At 41.1% G+C, this 21,882-nt stretch overlaps 3 protein-coding genes across 4 annotated transcripts in view; 2 read left to right on the top strand and 1 right to left on the bottom strand.

Annotated features, from left to right (window-relative positions):
• Positions 1 to 10,357, bottom strand: part of errfi1a (ERBB receptor feedback inhibitor 1a) — a 34,110-nt gene extending 23,753 nt beyond the window's left edge. The window contains exon 1 of the mRNA XM_088389880.1: positions 10,069 to 10,357. Within this exon, the coding sequence (XP_088246006.1) occupies positions 10,069 to 10,199 (131 nt within the window). The 5' untranslated portion in view covers positions 10,200 to 10,357. The remainder of the gene's footprint in view (positions 1 to 10,068) is intronic.
• Positions 5,221 to 8,469, top strand: tas1r3 (taste receptor, type 1, member 3). Of its 2 annotated transcripts, XM_088389883.1 has the most exons (4): positions 5,221 to 5,318; positions 7,009 to 7,130; positions 7,337 to 7,637; positions 7,752 to 8,469. In XM_088389883.1, the coding sequence occupies exons 1-4, from the start codon at positions 5,316 to 5,318 to the stop codon at positions 8,124 to 8,126; spliced, it is 801 nt and encodes a 266-aa protein (XP_088246009.1). In that variant the 5' UTR covers positions 5,221 to 5,315; the 3' UTR covers positions 8,127 to 8,469. The 2 variants fall into 2 exon arrangements, with proteins under 2 accessions (XP_088246009.1, XP_088246008.1); XM_088389882.1 differs by lacking the exon at positions 5,221 to 5,318 and having other exon boundaries at positions 6,893 to 7,130.
• A 1,180-nt stretch (positions 10,358 to 11,537) lies between the features above and the next one.
• On the top strand, positions 11,538 to 17,184 carry odad1 (outer dynein arm docking complex subunit 1). Its single transcript, XM_088389879.1, has 15 exons — positions 11,538 to 11,663; positions 11,942 to 12,022; positions 12,309 to 12,405; positions 12,489 to 12,678; positions 12,812 to 12,937; positions 13,014 to 13,127; positions 13,236 to 13,303; positions 13,765 to 13,937; positions 14,020 to 14,154; positions 14,297 to 14,379; positions 14,452 to 14,620; positions 14,761 to 14,897; positions 15,199 to 15,302; positions 15,403 to 15,493; positions 15,580 to 17,184. The coding sequence occupies exons 2-15, from the start codon at positions 11,956 to 11,958 to the stop codon at positions 15,673 to 15,675; spliced, it is 1,650 nt and encodes a 549-aa protein (XP_088246005.1). The 5' UTR covers positions 11,538 to 11,663; positions 11,942 to 11,955; the 3' UTR covers positions 15,676 to 17,184.
• The last annotated feature ends 4,698 nt before the right edge of the window (positions 17,185 to 21,882 follow it).

Here is a 21,882-nt window from a genome sequence, read left to right on the forward strand (position 1 = left end):
GGTTCTGCAGTCCAATCTGGAGGACTTTACGTCCAGCACTAACCTGTACTCAGGCTGTCATGTTGAGGGCTATTACTAATGTGTAATCGCGGTGATGACTGGTATTGTCGCCTGCCTGGAGTAATGCAATGTGGATTTTCCTGTAAGATCACCAGAGTGACGCAAAACCTCCTTCTCTAGAGCACCAACTGAGTCATCTTTCTGAATAAAATACGAGACCCGTGTTTGCGCTTATTACTTTCAGATGTGTGTGGTACTGGGAAGAACCTGTACAAAAAGCTAAGGCAACAGAAGCACACTTGTCCATAATTTGGAGATTTTTATAGTCATGACGTAGTTGTTCCGTTTGGCAACACGGAGTACGTAAGGGAACTGACCAGGGTTCAACTTTTCGGTTCCGATCGTTATTTGTTCCAAAGTGGACATTGGTGACTGGTGGCTGACGAAACACGTTTCATTTATGACTTGTTCTTGAGTCTAGAGGGTGGCCTTTTCATGCTTTGGGGTGTCCTCTCGTGCTCTTTACAAGATTGTGAAACGTCACCAGGCTACTACTTGTTTGGTTGCTCAGCAACCAGCGCAAGCCATAGACAAACTTGTGCCAGGCTGCCGTTGTCCTAAGGTGCACCTTCCTGCACACTGCCCTACGGCATGCACCATGAAAACCAAGTGTAGTGTGAAAAAGGCTTGACATACTACACTCAACCGTTCCGCCGTGTTATGTTGAAAGCAGTTGTTACGGCCTTGTATGTATTTTATACGTCACAGCAAGCGCTTGCACTTATCAGGCAATCAATGTAATGTTCTGATTGCGGGATTCCGTGTCAGCAATGCGGACGTGCACAGACTCTGTGAGAAAGGCTCATTATGATCCAATCTGCTCGACTGATATAGCTACGATGCAACTATTTCAGTTGGCAATCAAAGATAAAATGTGAAAATGTGTTTTCATTTAATGATATGATTTTTCTCATTTAAATTTTTGGCTCTGATCAATAATACAGAATGGAAAAAAAACAACCACCAATTTAAATGTTGTTCTAATATTGGTTTTGTCAGATTTACATGACTGGAAATCAATAAACAGCATTAATACATAAAGATGTTAGCTTGTTAGCTTATTAGCCGCCACGATCAGTCAGGAGCACAGGGGGAACATGCAAACCAGAGCCCTAATTCAAACATCCATCCATCCATTTTCGGAACCGCTTGGAGCCTATCCCAGCCGTCAACGGGCAGTAGGCGGGGGACACCCTGAACCGGTTGCCAGCCAATCGCAGGGCACACAGAGACAAACAACCATCCGCACTCGCACTCACACCTAGGGACAATTTGGAGTGCTCAATCGGCCTACCAAGCATGTTTTTGGGATGTGGGAGGAAACCGGAGTGCCCGGAGAAAACCCACGCGGGCCCGCGGAGAACATGCAAACTCCACACAGGGAGGGCCGGAGGTGGAATCGAACCCGCACCCTCCTAACTGTGAGGCGGACGTGCTACCCAGTGCGCCACCAAGCCGCCCTAATTCAAACAATGGCTCAAATTAACTGGAATAATTTCCAGTTTCAATGTGAATCTAAACAAAAAGTTGCATAGAAAACAGAAAATCGACTGGTTGGAGAGAAAAACATTTTGACAGCAAAACCGACCTAATAAAGGAAAATGCAACTGAACTCACCGACTGACTCACTCACTCACTAAGAAATGATGAAACAGTGTGCGTGAAAACGTGTATTTATGTTAGCTTTGCGAGGCATGAAGAGTACAGGAGACTGGAGACCGATTTGACGGCGATGACTGGACATGAGGGCTGCGAAGACTCCTAACCTGTGCTTAGGAGGACAGACACCCCGAGGGCAAGACCGCAGCAGCTGGTATGTTTCTATAAACAGACAGGCCGGGTCGGGCCGTCCTCGTGTGATGTGCGCAGCAGATGCTGATCTCTGTCAGTCTTCAGGAAGAAGCAATTATTGACTCACGCCTCCAATTTATCGTGCACATCAAACCGTCCGATTACTGGCAGACTTCAAGTGTGACTCATATAGTTGACAGAGATGCGGCAACCCAAAAAAAACATTGAAACAACTAAAAATGAGGACATGCCATTGAGATAAAACTTTACATGTAAGATCCAATAACAACTCATTATTTTCCCTCAAATTATCATCCGGGAACTTGTCATCACACTGCGCTACACTCCGTCTGTCCTATGGCTATTGTGCATCTTGCGTAAGATTTGACCTGGTAAAATTCCACAATGCTGCCGCACGCCTCTGTCCTCCATCGTCCAAGTGTAGCGACAACAATTTCTCACTGTTTAAATCCAGCCGCCCACTCCGGGGATGTTTTTACAGCTGCTTACAAGCGGGGGTCGCCTCACTTCAAATGAGACTTTGCCTTTAAGAGTCGCTCATCCGGATACACTACATGTCATTGTTTTCGGGGCTCCTGTCTACTTCTCTGGAGCGTCCTCACAAAGCCTCTTGTGGCCTATTGAGGAACATAAATCTGCACATTTAATCCGTCATTTAATTAAATTTTTTTGGGGACATTTAGTTTCATTTTACCATACACGGAAAATGTCTCATCCAAGTGGCTCCAGCAGGTAATAATCAAAAATAAATAAAATCGCACAACAGGAAAGCAGACTAACTGTGAGATGACGCATTAGTTGTCTGATGAGTTACAGAGCAGAGAATGACAAATGAGAACTATCAATTTGCTTTGGGATGTAACCTAAAACCAGCACATAGAGGAATACACACACATAAACAGACACAGACACTTTCAGAGTTGAACAGGACAGATATAAAGCGAGATCCAGCTCTGCTTGAGCACTTATAATCACTTGAAATTCTAGTGCAGTGAGTGTATCATCAATAAAGGGGATCTGGTAGCCCCATCCTGGATGATGCAATGCATATGTTCTGTCTGGAAAGGGTAAAAAAGTAATTTAAGTAAGTAATATCACAGCTGCGTATTTTGTTTCTGTGTGAACACTCCATCTCTATAATTTTCCACATTGCTATCGCAATAATCTTATCTCACGCCTTGACGGGTTGCACGTTGCAAGGTGACTGAGGACTGAATTTTTACTATTGGAAAGTCACTTTATGCATGTACTGGACTAGTGGGTGCAGGTCAAACATTTTGTATATATATTATATATATAGAGAGAGAGATTTATTCATATATATGAAACAAAAATATTATAAATAACATAAAATCTGTAGCCAGAATCAAATAGAATCTGCCTTTCACCCCCCCAAATCTTGAACAGGTTAAGAATGGATGGATTAACTGGAATGTGACTATATGCGACACTAATAGCTGCAGCAGATTGTTGGCTATCGTAATAAACATCCTCCCCCAAAACACAAGTGTCCTTGTGAGCTTTGAGCACAAGGTAAAATACTTCCATTTTCTTATACTTAACATTTTCAATGACCCCATAAAAATTCCCAATGCACAAAGCTTATAGAGCACTGCTGGAGCATGTGAGTTGATGACCACCATCAGTCCCCAATGCGAACTAAGAATGTCTTTCAAGGGAAACAAAGCATTCCTGACCTGCAGGTTATTAGTCAATACAGTGTCCTTTAATCATTTAAAAATAGTATTAGTTGGAGTATTTATAAAATTGGCTAATATTTATCTTGTAATTGAATTTGGATATTTGATTCAGCTCTTGTATCAGATTTCATTGTATCGTGCATAAATAGTGGTTGTTCTTCTTCATATATCGCGTTTGCATCTCTGCACATGAGCACACAAAGTTGCAACACACTCACCAAGCACATATGCACACACGCAGGCTAAAAGACACGAAGAAGAACAAGTTTTACAGACGGGAGGGGGAGGAGAAGAGATGCTTTATTTAACCCTTTACAGGTTCAAAGCGTGTGTTGCAATTGTGTTGGAGGGAAAAAATGTTCTAAGAATAATTTTAAAATCAAAAGTCACAAAGCATTGCTTCCCATTGCATTCTTTGTATTTTAGGTCACATTTTGTTCTCTCATTTTGGGGCAAAATACTGTTGACAGTCTTTTTTTAACCATTTCAAACATTATGAGGCTCTTCCAAATTATCATGAGTTGGATATATATGATTCACTTATTCATTGCCACAGATGAATTCAAGTCGTTAACCCGAACCCAATTGTTTCATGTCGACGACAAATATATTCGACAGGAACAAGGTTTGTGTTGCATTACAGACAGAGAGCTAGCGAAGGTTTTGAGAGAAAATAACATCTGCAAAAGAAAAACAATAATGTGGATGTCAACTATTAAATTAGCCATTGACGGATTTGGCCTTCGATGTAGCCTTAATGCAGCCTACTGTAATGACTAACGGATCCTATAGATGGCAGTGTTGCAGACATCACTTTATATTTGAAACCAACACAACCTCTTAGTTGAAGATAAAGATTATGGGGTAAATCTCTGCTCGTCTCATCACTTATGGCGCCTGCCACATTATGTACTCAGACTGAAACATATCTTTCCATAAAATCCTTCCTGAGAGTTTCCCATTACACAACAACAGGTGCTTGTCTTTTCCACACTTTCTCCAGAATTTTCGGCAGAGAGCCGAGCGCATATTAGCATTCTGCGGCCAGAACAGGCCGGCTGAGAGCCCTGCACAGAGAGGCCGGCTAATAATTTGTCAGCGCCTGTGGGGGTATGCGGCCAGCATGTCAACAACGGGCCCAGTGTTTCTCAAGCCAGCGATGGAGATTAGAGAGCGAGTCTGATCCGGCCACTAGGCGGGCAGGGGCGAGTAATGACAGGAAAGAGGCTAAAAGGAAGCAGAGAAAGAGAGTGGCTGGTATTCTTGGCCCTTTCTCATGCAAGAGCACATTCTGGGAAAATAAAAGTGTTTTGCAAAAGCGCTGTCTCGAAATGAGATGCGTTGCACAATCATTTAGCCCCCTTAGCAGAGTAAAGTGTATACAATTGCAGACGAGCAGGGTAAAACGTGTTTTTTCAGATTCAAGGCCTCTTATCAGATGACCACACAGGTGCAGCTGCAAAATTTTGGGCCTTTCTTGCAGCACCACACATCAGGCCTACTGCTTTTATTCAAATAAATGTTGACTAGCTATATGGTTTGGGATATTTTTTTTTGCTATAAACCTCACTACCAAAGTGAGTGAGTGAGCTCTGCAGGTAAAGCAGATAAAAGAAACACATCTGACACCTAGTGCCTGAGCTGCAGACAGCAAGAATCCACGGTGCACTGGTGGATGAAGAGCCATTTCAGTTTTTAGAAAGGGTCACCCGAAACTGATCTTATATACCATAAGTGGATCCAATGGTGAGTTAAGTCGAAACATTTCTTTACAATAACATGTTCTATCCATTCCTAACAGTTAAAAAATGTGTTTCTGGTTAAAATTACATTTGTAGAATATTAATTAGGCAGCAAATCCTACTCTTTTTTTACCCATCTCAGGGGGTGGCCATTTTGCCAAATAGTGCTGATTGAAACTACCGTCACAATAGCTAATGGTAATGACAGTCACGGCTCACTTGGTTTCTGGGTTTGGTCATGTGCCATTGCAAATGAAACACAAATTGTACAAAAGTAGTTGATGAGCAATGGACAATGTTACTTCAAATGAAATACAGACCGGCGCCATGTCCGCTTCATGCTTTACAATTCAGTAGGCGAAAAGAACAAAAAAGTTGCTGGTGCATTAAAGAAAAACATTGAGTTTCATCACCAGGCTTACGTCAAGATACCAAAATGAGATAGCGAGGAGAATGCCTTCTTTTTATCTCTGAACAAGCCCTTCCTGGAGCTGATAAAGCTTCAAAGCAGTCGAAAAGCTACGTGATTAAAACCGATGATGGTTGTCTGCAAACACTGAAATCACAAGTAGTGATGCAGCAATTTCGGAGAAAAGCAAAATTAACGAAGATGAAGTAAATAAAATGAGCATGTGGTTATAAGAAGAGTATCCAATGTCTTGTGTATATCTATATGTAAATATATTGGAAGGAAATGTATCAATTTGCTTGCATGGTGGAACTTTCTATGCAAACATTCATGCAAACCAAGACAATCAGGGGGAAACAAAAACATCTAAAACCGAGAAGGAATTCAATATACATTTGCATTATTTCACTTAGGAGCCCAGATTGTTTTTTTGTTTGTTATTGTTTGTATTTTCTACATGAATCTCATTTGAGTATTTGGTTACAATGCATAGGCATGCATGCAATTTCAAGAAAAAAAAACGTGCCCTCATCTCACCTGCAGAGAAGGGAATCGAATATCAAACCATAAACAAATGTTAGGAAAATACAGCGGAAAGTTAAGCCCCGCCCATATGAAGAAGAAGCAACAGATATTTTATGATGTCCCCTGACTTACCTATTCGCACAGTTATTTGATTATTATATTTTGTATTTGATAATACATGAGGTATTTGGACAAGAAATGTGCATATTGAATTAATGGCTCCATCGTTAGTTGTTTTCGTAGACGATAAATAATATGTGCTGGTGATTATGGTCATATTGTCAATCTACATGTTTTGCTGCATTGTTTGTGATCAAGTGTCTGCTTCTGAAAGGGTTACAACAGTGCGACATTAAACAAGTTGACTTTCTTAAAGTAAAGTTATGTGATTGTTTTAAATAAATAAAAATAATAATAATTCTCCTATTATACGTTTAATTTGACAGTAAATTTCAATTGAGAGTAGCAGTGATCTGCTTGAAGCTAGTTAGGGCTACTTATGAGCTACCAACTCCCTTTAGTTGTGAGATGAGCACTTCACAACCTCACCAAATACTTCCTGGGGGGGCGAAGCTACGCTCATCTTACAGGGGACTTTGCATACCAAAAACTTTCATGGTACACTTGCAAGCGCTGAGCTCATCCCTCCTGCCTCATTCGACGCTGCTTATAATAAATCATGGCTGTATGTTTGAATCTGCTGGTTCTGTGCTGGACGATGAGGCTGACGTGTTGCGTGACTTCACCTGCATGGTTTCAGAACATTACCACCAACATCTTCAATTTATCTGGAGACATTATGCTGGGTGGCCTTTTTGCCATCAACCAGCTGAGCAGCAACCTCAGCCAGAGGACGGAGCCAAATGACATCCGCTGCGAAAGGTATATTTTTGTGCTTTTCATTTTTTTAATCCTCAAGTCACTTTTGCTGCAGTGAATGAAAAGTCTGCTAGAGAATATTACATTAAAAAAAAAACTGAATTTGTAAGTGAAATTCTGCTGCATGTTGTGAAATCTTTTTTAAAAAATGTTTTTTTTTAAGACCTCTAATGGATATAACGAGGCTTTTATTTTGCATTTTTTTCCAGTCTGGATAAACTAGAACTGGGCCGTGCATTGGTGATGAAATACACGGTGGATGAAATCAACGGCAACCAAGCGCTGCTCCCCGGCGTCAAGCTGGGTTATGAAATCTACAACACGTGCAAAGAAACCGCCGTTGTTGTAAGGCCCACTTTGTCTTTCTTGACTGCAAAAAACAGCGGTGAGCTGTCTGTGGAGTGCAACTACACCGACTACGATACCAGTGTGGTAGCCGTGATTGGGCCCTCTAACTCTGAGATGGTGTCGGTCATTGGAAAACTTCTGGGATTCTTTTTGATTCCCCAGGTTTGGTTGCTCATTGAGTTTTATTGTTTTTATTTTTTTAACAATGATGTGATCAGTGCATAGTAGAATGACTGGAATTATTAATTTATTCAAAGTATGTTGATTTCACTTCAGATCAGTTTTGCTGCCACCAGCAACAAATTCAGCAACAAGCTCGTCTACCCATCGTTCTTCCGCACAGTGCCCAGTGACACATGGCAGGTTGACGCCATTGCGCTTCTGCTAAAGGAGTTTGCTTGGAACTGGGTGGCAGTGGTGGGCAGTGATGAAGAGTACGGCCAACAAGGCGCACTGGAGTTCACCAAAAAAACTGAGACCATGTCGATATGCGTGGCCTATCAGGGCATGATACCGATCTACAGTGACCCTGTAGAAGTGGTCAAAAATATCATTGACAACATCCAGGCCACCAATGTCAAAGTGGTGGTGGTCTTTGCTTTATCAGGCCCGGCTGAAGTCTTCTTTCAAGAGGCTAGTAAAGACTTATGATTATGCAAAACATGCAAGTAACTATCAAATAAATTAATTTCTTTTCAAAATCACTTTTTCTTCAATTCGAGTCTCGATAGAAAAGTTGTGTAAACCCTCTGATGTTGAGGAATTGTCAACTCTTGGTCTGCGGCCCTCTAACGGTCCGTGACAGTATTGCAGGTTGTCTTCGAAATTGGAATTGAAAAATTGGAACCTTTTTAAAAATAAATGTATTATTTATACTTGATTTATTTTCCAGCTACTTTTATGAATCATTTACCCATCCAAATTATATCAAATGTAGCTGAGATTCCCAAAAGAGACATACAGATGCAAATAAATAGCAAATATTATAATAGTATAGGTCTATCCTCCTTTGATGCAAAAAAACCCAAAAAGCAGTGATTCTCGAGTCGCTTCTTGGTTATAATCCTGGACAAAACCAGTTGAAAACCCCTGCTCTTATTGATACTGGTGTTAGTGTGTCACCCAGTGGACAGTTTGAATATATATGGCAAATTTCTTGCCAAATTGGTTCGCTCTAAATTTGGACTATTTTTCTAAATGTATTCATAATTGGACAACAAAATTAATTTTAATAAAAAATGAAAAACATTAAAATAAAAATGTTAATTGCCTAAATTTTGGCACAATCATCCATAATAATTGATGCATGCATGATTCACAGGTTATCAAGAGGAAAATAAAAGGCGTGTGGATTGCCAGCGAAAGTTGGGTCGTTCACAATCGCCTGACATCCATCCCCGATATTCAAACCATCGGTACGATCATCGGATTCACCTACAAAACGCACACCTTGGATCTGCTACCAGCCTACACTGAGACGCTTTTTACAAAACTGAGCGCCGAGAGGATGACGTCCAATGATGCACCAAAGCTCAACGATCCCTGTCCAGAATGTTGGAACTTATCCCCTGCAAACGTGAGCATAGTCATGGATGCTGCAGTGCAAAGAGCGTCTTTTAGTGTGTACGCCGCCATTTACAGTGTTGCACTCTCATTGCACAACATGTTGGGATGCAACTCGACTGCCTGCAATTGGGATGCTGAGACCAGAATTCTACCTTGGAAGGTGATCCTACATTAAGGCCATTCTGGTTTTGTTGCTCACAAATTAATCTCTATTCATTTTTTTTTCTTTTGCAGTTGTTACGAGTGTTACAGAACACATCTTTTGATATTAATGGCAAACATTTAGTGTTTGACAGTAGCGGAAACCCTAATATGGGTTACGATGTGATCGAGTGGATCTGGCCCGAGTCACATTTAGAATTTAGAGTTGTTGGAAGCTTTAATAAAGAGCTGTCTATCAACAAGTCTCTCTTCAAATGGCACACTGAAAACTTAAAGGTAATTGAAAAAAAATACTTGCAGGGGAGATATGGGTTTTTTCTCTCTATTCAAAATAGTACCTAGATGTCTTCATAAAAGATTTCTCACCCTTATTGATAAACACATTTTGGGAATCAATGTATTTTGGTCTGGAGTGGTGGAAAAGTGCAAAAGTGCAATGTCATGACTTTTGCAGGTACCTGAATCCACCTGCTCAGCGGCATGTGGGATGGGCCAAGTCCGCAGAGTCAAAGGCTTTCATTCGTGCTGTTTTGATTGCATTGACTGTGAGCCGGGCACTTATCAAGCCAATCAAGGTAACGTTTGTGAACACACAAATACAAAGAATAAGCTAAACACAATGCTAAGCAAGGGAGGGCAATGAAACAATGAAATTTAATTTAAGATTTGAGGTCAGTTGCTTTCTACATGCTGTCTGTTCACATTTGAGGGTGAAAAAAGCAGAACCTTTGCTCATGCTGACATGTCAAAGTATTTATGCCACAATCTGATTTGAGGCTTTCCAATACTTAGAGGACATCCAGTGTACTCCATGCCCTGAAGGCCAATGGTCTCAGATTCTCAGCACGAATTGCTCTGAACCTACCTTTGATGTTTTGTCCTGGGACAAACCCGTCGCACTTCATCTGGCATTGGGCGGGGCACTGCTGCTGCTATGTCAGGTCGCTGTTGGTGTCGTGCTGCTCCGGCACTGGCGGACCCCCATGGTGGCAGCATCTGGTGGGCCCTTGAGTTTTGTGGTGCTGTTCAGCTTGATGGGAGCCTGCCTCAGCATGGAGCTCTTCCTGAGGCAGCCAGGGGACACAGTGTGTCGCCTTCAGCTGCCCCTCATCTCCATTTTCCAAACCATTGCTCTCTCTGTTATCACAGCCATTTCCCTGCAGGTGAGGAATGACATTAGGTCACATTGTACAGCTGCAACACCCACCATTTTAATTCTATATGAACTGTACTGGAACTGAAACATATATTTTCGCTCGTCTTGCAATGCAGATATTCATCATAACAGAATTCCACGACAAGGCCATCCCTTATCTGCAGACACTTCGAGGTCCTGCTTGCTGGCTGTTTTTGCTCATCTGCTGCGCTGTGCAGGCCGGTTTTGGCAGCTGGTTTATCCAAGAAGGGCCCTCGTTGACGGAGTATGTGGCCCATATGGAAATAAATTTCCTCAGGGCCTTCTTGTCATGTCCGATGATACCGATGGTTGGACTGGCCTTGATGCAAGGCTTCAATGTTTTAATGGCTCTTCTGTCATTTATGTGCACCTTCATGGCAACAAAACCTCCGCATCAATACTACCTTGCCCGCGACATCACCTTTTCCACTCTCATTTATTGCATAACTTGGGTGACCTTTATTCCAATCTATATGGGTCTAGATGAAAGGAAAAGGTATACTATTTTGATTGGCATCAATCTGTTAGGCAACTTCGGACTGGTGGCAGGTTACTATTTCCCAAAATGTCACCTATTGTTGAGGAAACCTGAGCTCAACACCATAGAGTACTTTTGCACTTTTTTGGAGGGTACGATGCCGACTAATGAGGACCCACAACCTCAGCAAGACCAATAAATAACAAGGCTGTATTCCACATGGGTAGTAAAATGCATTTTATGTGGTCAATTGTTACTAATTACTATTACTAATGTTGCTATATTATATCTACATTTGTCAATGGTCATTCTTGCACATATGTAAAATGCATCAATGGTGCGATCTTACAAATATATCTTTATTTATAGAAAATAGACCAAAACAATCAGATTCATCTTAGATATTTCTTGGTTGTTTTTTTTTTTTTTTTTTTTTTACACATCTCATAACTCAAAAAAACATGTACGGACCATACTACATTATCATTTTCCACCTCTACAGCTTGTGTCCACTTCACGAATAAAACTTCATTTGGTGTCGTTGTGGATATTAATGTTTTTGTCTACCATAATTTCGAATGTAAATCAAAATACATCTTGAATGTACAATAAAACTGACAAATGCCCCAAAAAAATAATTGACGAGTTAACAAGCTCACCTGCAACACCAACGCTTGCTTCTTGCGCGGTGCATTCTGGGAAATGAAGTTTTAAGTGACTTGGTGACAGTTGCTAACAACTCAAGCCCCTCTACTCGGCAGGTTTTACGGAGAGAAGGCCCCGGATTTTCACTTTTTTAAATCAGGTAGGATTGGTTTATAATTATATTACAAAAGAACACCTTTACTGATATTGTAACTTTTAGCCGAGTATTTTAACAATTTTACTGCCGACAGCAATTACCATTTAAAACGTCGTCATATTGCTTTTACCTGGGTAATATCAACGTCATCGATTGAGCTTCCCATACTGCTAGATAAGTATCCGGTAAATTCAAATGTAAAGAGAAAAACGACAAGACGCCGAGGGCAGCTTTTCTTAATAGAATTATGAAATGTTTTAACCCTCTATATCCTATTTTAGAGTGCTGTATAAGCATGTCCAGGGGAAGAATGACGAGAAGTGCCCATTCAGACAGTAGTGATGTAGATGCTGATGGTACAGGTAAGGTAATTTTGAGATAATTTTGTTTTTAAACAAATATATATCATACCATTGCATTGGGTACTGTTGCCCTATGAGATCTAATACAAAAGCTGTAAAAAAAAAAAAAAAAGGGGGGGGGGGTTCCCAAATATACATTTCGACACCACTCTTGGATTAGATCTCACTGGATAGTAGAGCTGTACCTAAAAAAAGTGAACTGTGAGTGTCAAAATGTGTTCATAATGACAAGATATACTTTGAATATGTGTGTAGAGGCTAGTGTCATTTTTTTTTTTTCCAACAGAATTAGAGAAAGCCAAGTTGCTGAGACAGTACCGAATCATGGATGCAGACCGGCAGGCTTACAGCATTCAGGCCCGGCAGCAATTACGGAAACAACAGTGAGAAGAAAAGTTCACCGTTGCTTTTTTTTGTTTTGTTTTTTCATTCTTTTAAACCCAAATGACTGTTTTTGTTTTGAAAGGCAGGAGATAGAGAAGCTGAGTGCCGAGCAGGAGGAGCTTAGGCATAAGCTCAGTGCTTGTAAGAGCTTGTCCCGTCAAAAGAGGGACAAAAAGGATGCAGACAGCCTTCAAGCGCTGATGGAGCAAAGAGATCGCCTAGAGGAGGAGCTGGAGAAAGAAACACAACATCAAAAAGAGCTGCAAAAAGAGGTGAATGCTCTGTAATTGTAGTTTCAGCATACCCCTAAAGAGGACATTTTATAGAAAATTGACCTTGTAAATAAAGATGGCATGTTCGCCCAGTTGTGTAATAATGTAAAAAAAAAATGTGTTATGTGGGCAGATCTCAAAGATGGAGATGAAGCTAAAAGAGCTGAGGAAAGAGAATGCCAACACAAGTGACACCCAAAGATCTGCCCACAGGCAGAATCAGGAGACCATGCGCACCCTGGAGAATAAATTGCAAGGAGTGAATATCAGAGCTCATCTTTAGCTGCATAGCTTCACATAACTGCATAAAAAGACTCATCCTGATGTCTTCTCAGGTCTTAACCCGATTCAATGAACAGCTGACTAAGAACAGCCACCTCCGGGAGGAGCTGCAGACTCTCCATATTGAGCGCGTTCGTTTCCAGCGGCTACATGACAGACTGGTCCAGGTGAGAATCTCGGCACATTTCAAAGGCACTGCAGCATCCTAGCAACATGGCTGTTAAATAAAAGACCTTATTCACTGGCTCTTCATTGTGATTGGTTGCTTCCCACAGGAGCTCCAAGATCTCAGGAAGAAGACTGCTGAAATAATCACTCTATCGACTGCGGCCCACGATGCAAGGTTTGAATTGCAGTAAACACTTTTTTTTCTTTTTTTTTTTTTTTTTTTATCGAAATACTCTGTATTTTGACTCTAAGGTGCAAATACGAGATCTGATTTTTGTGTCCACTTCTCAGAATCATCTTGGTGGTGTCAGGTGAAATAATTAATTTTCCATTCTAGTTATCTGGTCCGTGCTTTACATATTTTTTATTTTTCAATCCAGTAATGTCGGTGAGTTCATCATCATTAAAATAAATAAAGTAGCTGAATTTGCATTTTTTTTCCTGTGAGAAGGGAAATAAGAGTCGCTGCATTACAGTAATTGCCAAGAGCACAGTGGAGTCAAGAAAGTACCTTGCAGTTGACAGCATGTGGCAGCATTGAGCTCCATCGGCAATGGTAGAAGAAGCACAGAGGTCTTAAACCTGGGTAACCACGGTTGACGACCTGCAGACCAAGACCATATTTTGTGCATTTAGGGTGGAGGCTCAGTCCAAGTTGGCGATAATGCGAGAGAAAGCAGAGAAGGAGCTTGCCCAGTACAGCACGGAGATGAGAGAACTGGAGAGGATTATTTCACACGAGTCCGGCCTCAAAGACTTCTTCACAACCAAATACAGCGAGATGTTGGGCCAGGAGGGGACAGATGCCGGTTAGAGAAATTTTACCTCTCCCTCGTTGTGTCTTATAATAGAACTTTTTTTTTTTTTTTTTTTTTTTTTTACATCAAACAGCGTCAGGTTTGAATGAGGACGGGACTACAGACTCGAGTAAGGAGTCACCAGATGACTTGGAGACCTTTTTCCAGAAGATTCAGTCTATCACTGGAGAGGCCAACCCAGAATTGCTGGTCAGCAGTTTCATCCAGGGTACGTACAGTATCATAATGAGAACTATTTCTATTATTGTGGTTACTTTTAAAAAGTTGATACAGAAATTCTACTGTATTTTGCTACGTACTATATTGTCCAGTGTGTTTTACGTTGTGTGTTTTGCTGTTTCTTTGTGCAGCTGAAGACCGTAACTTTGCACTTTTCAATTTTGTAAACGAGCAAAACAACGAAGCTGAAGCTCTGCGGGATCAAATCAATCATGTGAGTTGAATCACAAAGCATGGCCACCCAGCACAATATTACTTTGTATTATCCAACATGTGTCCAATACAGATCCAGGAAGAGATGGAGCACTTTCAAGAGAGACGTTTGCGACAGGAAGAGGACCATCACGCTCGGCTGAGAGACGTAGACGCGCGGAAGACGGACATTGAGTTGCAAACTGAGGACGTTGAGAGCCGTGCCGTCGTCTTACGTAAAGTCCTGGATGAGGTTAAAACAGGTCTGGCATGCACTAAAGAGATCATCAAACAAATGCAGCAATGGCTTAAATGTCAACCTGCATGTGTCCCTAATAATGTGGCCAGTGAGTATGCACCCATATAATAAAGAATAGGAAAGAGTTTTGTTCTATTTTCACAGGAGTGAGCAGTATTGTCTCTAAAGTGGAGTGTGACATGGAGGACACCATCAGTGATAACAATATTATGCCCTATTTGGCTTTGGTGGAGCAGAAGACCAACCAGCTCCTCACCATACAAGCTTACCTCGATAACAAGGTAACGCTAATCTGTGAAATTAATGTGTGAAGAGACAATACTTTGTCATTCAAACAGCACAGTGGCCTTGACTGTCCCACAAGTTTCTTTTTAATAGAGTTAAATCCCTAAAATCTGCCTAGCAACAACTAACACCGTCAAATTATGATGTTGAACAAGAAAGTGAAAAAGACAGTTCTGGGGAGAAAAAGATTTAAAATCTAATGAATGTTATATTATTCTCCATGCATTTTCTATACCATTTATCCTAATCACTGTGTACACTTGCTCTAGTTTGTTATAGTTGTATTTACAATTACAGGAAATCGGCAAGGACTACAATCCCTCCGATCTGCCCAAATTTCTTTTTGGCCAAAACCCAGAGACACTCCAGGAGAATATTACCATTCAAACTGCAATCCAAAGGTTTTTGCTCTTATTTTAAAGAAGATTGTTTAACATTCTTTGCATGGACAGTTGCAGTTACATGCTTTGTGCTGACAGAAGTGTTCTCTGACCTCCCCAGTGTGGACTATGAAACGGACAACTCGCTTGTCGTCGATGAGGAAGAGCGGCCTCTTTCTCAGGGGGAACTCCGTAGAAGAATATTGGAAGGAGTGAGTCAGATTTAAAAATATGTACATATAATTTATAGTCTATGTTACGCAGAAGCCAGTTATATCGGGTTTCATTTTCCTTCCAGGTTTTGCAAAGAGAGAATGCAAGCTTGAAGTCGACAACAAAAAGCTTCAAAATGAGCCCACGTGTTCTCGAGGAAACAACGATGGCACAGATCTGAGCGCTGGATCCATACGCAAGGTTGTTCGTACACATACACAACTCCTGAAATGTTTGGGTGAGATTTCAGCATGGACTTGAGTAACAGCGGAAATAAGGAGAGGCTGGAAAAGTCATAGAAAGGCATATAAGCGGACGTCCTTGAAGATCTTCACGCATCCGTGAAGATTTTGTCGTTCAGCTCCTTGTTAGAAAACAGCAGGGTGTGCTAAAATTACTGAAGCTCTCCGAACAGCATTTAAAAGTATAGGGGTTAAATTAAGGTCACAGTAAAAGTGCATTTTCACTTCATGTTGAAATTTCACCCAAAAGCACATTTGAAAATTGAAATTCAAAGAATAATTTTCTTATTCATTTTTAATGATGACGTTTTTGGTTCAGGTCCCTTCTAATTTTGCTTACAATTTGTTTATTTGTATCTAATTAGTTTGGGAGCTATAAAGTCACCCTGTGGTTACCAGCTGCGCTTTTTAATGTGTTTGTGGCCATCTGGGTTTTGGCCCATATTGTTTCACCACGTGACACGGGCTGCTATGCCCCAACGCAAAGGTTGGGGGCAGCAAAAAGCTTTTGTCAGTCTAATTGACATGCTGAGATTTGGATTATGGCGTTCTCGACATGGGGTGAACATTTTTATAACCTCCGAGGCTTTTGAAGTTCTTTTAGCGTTAGCTGTATTTAGTCATTTTATGTCGCTATAATCAAATTATATAAATATAGAAAAAAGGAAATGTATAAAATACACATTTCCACACCTCCAGGTAATTCAGTTGTAGCATTGCAGTGGGGTGCGCTTGTTCTATTCCACTTAATCGGTTAGCAACAGAGGATTTCCGCTACATCCACTGATTTTGACCACTTTGTTGTTGGTAAATAGAAATAATAACACATTAATGTAAAGCCTCAATATATATTTTTTATTGTGCTAAAGCTCCTGGGCTTCACCTAAAGCCGCTGAGATACCCAAATTAAAAAGGACAGAGAAATGATGAACAGGTTTCGATTGTAGACGTATTATGTTCTGCATGGTGCAGCAGCAGCAGCGCGCCTAACAATTGGAAAATGAAATGAACAATTGAACAATGACAATACAGTAGTCTAAAAATATACTAGATATACTTGTTTACCTTTAATGTAGGTGAGGTTTAGCAGCTTTGGAAACACTTTCCTTTATATTTTCAAACTGCAGCACCTCCTCTTTTGGGATATGCCTTACAATTTTAAAATCATTGCTTTAAAAACATTACTAACCGTAGTAAATGTTTTTTTGTATTGTAGCACACCTTTGAGTAAGACACTGTTTATATGTCCAAGTTTAGTTTGAGGAGTCTCTATTTCGGTCATTTATTGTACAGCCTTTTGAAATGTCATCTTATCCAAACAGCAGCTTCCTGTAAAACTCGAGACGTGATTTATTTTTAAGATGCTGTATTTGTACCACAGGCATCGTGAAACAATTCACAAAGCTTGTTACTATATTTGGGAATAAAAGGTCGCCTAGAGTTCTTAAGTGTTTGGAAAAAGTGTTGTGAACAATTAAAATACGATTGAAGTGTCAATTCTGCTTTAATCGTCACGTTTAATATTTAGATGAAACATTTGTTTGAGTGTGAATATCTAAGAAAAGAAAACTTGTAAATGTGAAAGGCGAAGGCTTGCTAGTGTTAAGCCTGTATCTCAGTGAGCCGCGAGAGTTTGCAAACATTGGAAGGTTGCAAACAGTTGCAAACAATTTGATTGTCGCCAAGAAATTTTGAACATATCCAAAATTTCTTTTGCGACAAGAAAAAATGTTGAAGACTATTAAAACTGTTAGCGAATGTCTGGCAAACGTCTTTCTGACTGTTTGCGACCTTGAATGAACCCTGACTAAAAAAAAAAATCAACATTCGGGCCGTGTGCAAACCCTCACTAGCCTTCGTTGCTTAGTGAGGTACAGGCTTGTGCGAAGATTACATTCACAAAGATTTTTAAAGGTCGCAAACTGTTTTTCTCAATGCTCCAAAATTCTAAAAATGATCAAAGTCTGATGACGGCAAGAAAAATCTTATGGCAAGAATTCCTTAAAAATACAGTCGTGGAAATTGTCCAGAGGATTTCTTAAAAGTTCAAATCTGTAAATCTACACTTTTTTATTTTAAATCCAGTGTGGCAGCGTATAAAATACCTCAACCTTGCAGACAGTGTTTGCAAATGGGTCAATCTGATGCAATCAACTGAAGCTCTTGTTGCTTTAAAGATTTTTTTTTTAGGATGTGGAACAATTACTCCTCGCATTAGTGACTGTCGGAGCGCCGGTTTGGTGGGCTTATTTAAAATAAACCCACTTGCAGCCTCTGCTTAAATAGATTAGAGCAGATAAAAGGGGGCGCCGAAAAAACAGCGAGCAGGGGAAACGTGATGGAGGAGAGAGGCTGCCCTCTTTGAAATTCTACTCTCGGCACCAACCCCTCCTCCGCCTCGTCCTCCCTGCACACGGCCCTTCATCTCCATAGAAACCCTCCCTTTTTAATCGCAACACAAGCCTCATTTCCTGCTCCTGACAAAGAACCCTCAATGCCCGACTCGACCCACCTCCTCCTGCAGGCTCTACCTCAAACGAAAGCAGTGAAACCTCCACTCCACCTTGAGCACTTCTCTCCAGAGTGACATTTTACCTCTTGCTCAACAACTTCCTTTTTTGCACACCTTGATTGGCTTGATTGTCTGGATTTTTCACTTTTTGTAGTTTTGAAGAAGGCGCTGTGGACTCTGAGTGCCCTTGCATGACTTCTGTAGTGTTGTCTGGGAGGGAAAATACACTGTTTTCTCACTATCTAGAGTAGACTAAGGGAAAAAAAATGTCCCCCTTGCTGCCCTCCTCCTGTTTGTTTATTTGGGAATGTTGCCAGGTAGTTTCCTCAGACTGCACCCGAAGCCTTTCCCTCCCTTTGACGCATGTACGACACCCCCCTGTCGCCCCCCCCCCCCCCTTCTTCTCCACCTCCCCCATGCTACTGCCACCACCAGCAGTCCCACCCTCCCTTCTTCCCTCTCACCCACATCTCAGGGATGTTGCTAGGCAACCACGCACCATGAGCTCATTTAGCAGCCAATCAGTTCTGCGGAAACATTTTCAAATCCCATGCCCCCCCACCCCACCACCACCACCACCACACACACACACACACACACACACACACACACACACACACACACACACACACACTACCCAATCAAGTCAATCTATATCTATGCAAAAATCACATTCTGCATCCCTCCTTTTCCTATAAATTATTCTTCAAAATATTCCAAAGGTTGTCCGCTGGGTGGCAGCACGGCGGGTTCCTCCTGGTGTATTTCTTTTCTTCTTCCCGCTGTTGCTAAGCAATCCTGACTGTCGTGTTTTTTCACCTGTGAAACATTTGCAGATATTTGCAGGGATCCCGGGCACCATTTTGTCTTTGTGTTCGCCGCATTCGAACATGATGGCGACGTGCGCGGATTTCAGTGCGTAACGGGAATTTCAACAAAAACCTCGCCCTTAATAATAGTTGGCTTCGGGTTGTCGTCTTTGTATCGGGCTGCAAACAGGAAATGTGTACTTGAGTGATTAGGCCTGCCCTGCAGCTCTCTTGTCTGCTTGCCACTTAGCTGACAGAAGAGAGAGAGTCTTGTCCTTGTTTTCTGAGAAATTCATGTTGTTGTTGTTTGGTTTTTACTTCCAAAATGCCCCTCCATGTCCCTTCCCCCCTTTTGCTTCCATCTCCCCTGTGTGCGACTCCCTCGTTGTCGCCGCTGCTTTGGTTGCTGTGCAGATGGCTCTTTGTTGAAGCTGCACAATGGAGCTAAGGTCAGCGGGCCTAATGCCATGAGCGCACACGCTAACGTTCTCCTTTCCAGCTGCCTCTCGTCTTCATTTAAACTTTTTCTTGTGCAGCGCAGCCAAGGCACACTTGTTTTTGTTTCAGTGTTGCCTGAAGTGAATGCGCTTCAGAAAAGCTTTTGTAGCCGCGAGTGCCCCAAAGTAGCCCCACAAGTCTGGTCTAAAAATAGCTCACCATTGATGGGACAATTTCTAGGAATCTTATCCTAGTGGTCATTTGAAAACCATTTGGAGATTTATAAAAAAAAAAAAAAAAAAAAAAAGTGTTTCATGATATTTATCTATTTCCCATTGTTAATCATTGAATCATTGTTAATCATTAGTGTGAGAAATCATTAACAGGAACAGTGTCTTCACATAAATGGAGTTTGACAAAATGTTATTCATAATTTACAGTCAAAGGTAATTTGATCAAATTCCTTACTTCAGAAAAGTTTAACTAACTGGTAGCACCCCGTTTCAAAATGGCTGGTGAGCTCCGATATACGCCATATATTATGAAAATCCCAAATTCCATTTTTATATGTATGAGCACTAATCTATGACATGCTCAAGACTCACCCAATCTGACTTATATGTCACATTTTTTTTATTTTAATTTTCCTTTATGCTCGCTCTCCAACCAGCTCATCCAACCCACTCGAGGAACACACAGAATGCAAATGCACCATCTGCTGTGCCATTCCAAACAAACGATTGTTCATCACTAATGTTGAAGAAATCGAACCTCTTGAATTATTCACAGTATCACAGGATACTCCAAATTCTCAAGAGTGTCAACAGAGCCCGGTTGTTTAAAAAGGCACTAAACATGGCTTCTTACATTGGAAATGAAACAATTAACAGCTCATGTTTCCTCATGAAGTTGTCCCAACATGGCTGCACGAGTGTGAAGGGCCATGAGGTCTGGGGGCAGGTAAAGCGGAAAGGCGGGAAAACCGGGGAAGTGCGGAGGAGACGAGAAGGAGGAGACTTCTTCGCATGCTCTGAGAATTACTGGAAATTTCCACTTACACAGAGTCACCGCGAGGGTGGAGCTAAGAGGTGAAGAAGGCGGGTTGGCGCTCAGCTCAAGTAGTTGACAGAGAAGAAAGATGTATTAGTACAATGCAACCTTTTCCGTTCGATTCTTCACAGCGGGAAGTCATAGGTGACTTTTTTGGTTTCGCGTTGTTTTGGGAGTGTTGCCGTAGCAACAAAACTTACAAACATGTCCCGGCAATAATCTTGCATGTTTCTTGGTGCTTTACCTGGCCCTCCAGAGAGCAAGAGAAAGATTCTCAGGGCTTGTTATTCCAAGGAATGCGATCCCACACAAAAAATCCCTCAAAATAAACAAACCTAAAATAGCAGGGAGTTAACGTTTTAGATGCTCCCTGAGCTGAAGTCTCACAAAATTTGTTTCATTTGTGGGGTGGTCATAGTCAAATGTGTTTTATATGCCATCACCTGTGTTCTTATGTTTATAGAATTATATTATTAAAAAGCCCCAAAAAGCTAACTGCAATTGTCAGTCATGTAATTGTAACTCAAGTCCCCCCGCCCCCTGAAATTAAATTCCTTCTTTACTCTCTTCCAAGTTCAAAATGCGCCACTTTAATCTTTGTAAGTCGCGTGCAAACACATCTTAAATTGTTTTTTTGCATTCTTGGAGCAGTTCCAAACACGCACACTCTAGCATTTTGCAAATCCTCATCAAGGCATTAATCCTTGGAAGTGACATTAAAAAGGCGAGTCAACCAAAAAGATCCGCATACGCTTCAGGAATGTCATCATTGTCTCTTGAGCTACATTAGATTACGTTTATTGACATTTGGTTTAGAAGCTCAGAGAACACACATTGAGTTAACAAAATGAAAGTATTGCTCGTATGTTGCGACTGCTTCTACTACTAAAAATAAAGCTACAACTAAAATAATTTAAAAATTACTCACACTTCGGCAGGCTTGTTTAATCCTGACATTAGTTGAGTTCCCCAGATTTTTTGAAAATCCTAACCTACAACGCCACAAACTTGCAACATTAAATTTGGAGGGAATGTCTGTCATGAGTAGACCCATAAAAAAGTTGGCCATTTTGTTTTGAGTGGGGCATGTCAAGGTCATTTTGGTAAAATCCTAACCTACAACGCCACAAACTTGCAACATTAAATTTGGAGGGAATGTCTGGCATGAGTACACCCATAAAAAAGTTGGCCATTTTGTTTCGAGTGGGGCATGTCAAGGTCATTTTGGTAATTTCTGACTCTTACCAAATTTTAAGATACTCTACGAGACAAAACTGTGATGCATTTGCATTTTCGTCATTGCGTGTGGGAACTTTATTTCATGTATTATCTTGCCG

The sequence above is a fragment of the Syngnathus floridae genome, chromosome 11, assembly GCF_059516105.1.
Source record: "Syngnathus floridae isolate MCC-2025c chromosome 11, RoL_Sflo_1.0, whole genome shotgun sequence".
NCBI classification, from domain to species: Eukaryota; Metazoa; Chordata; class Actinopteri; order Syngnathiformes; family Syngnathidae; genus Syngnathus; species Syngnathus floridae.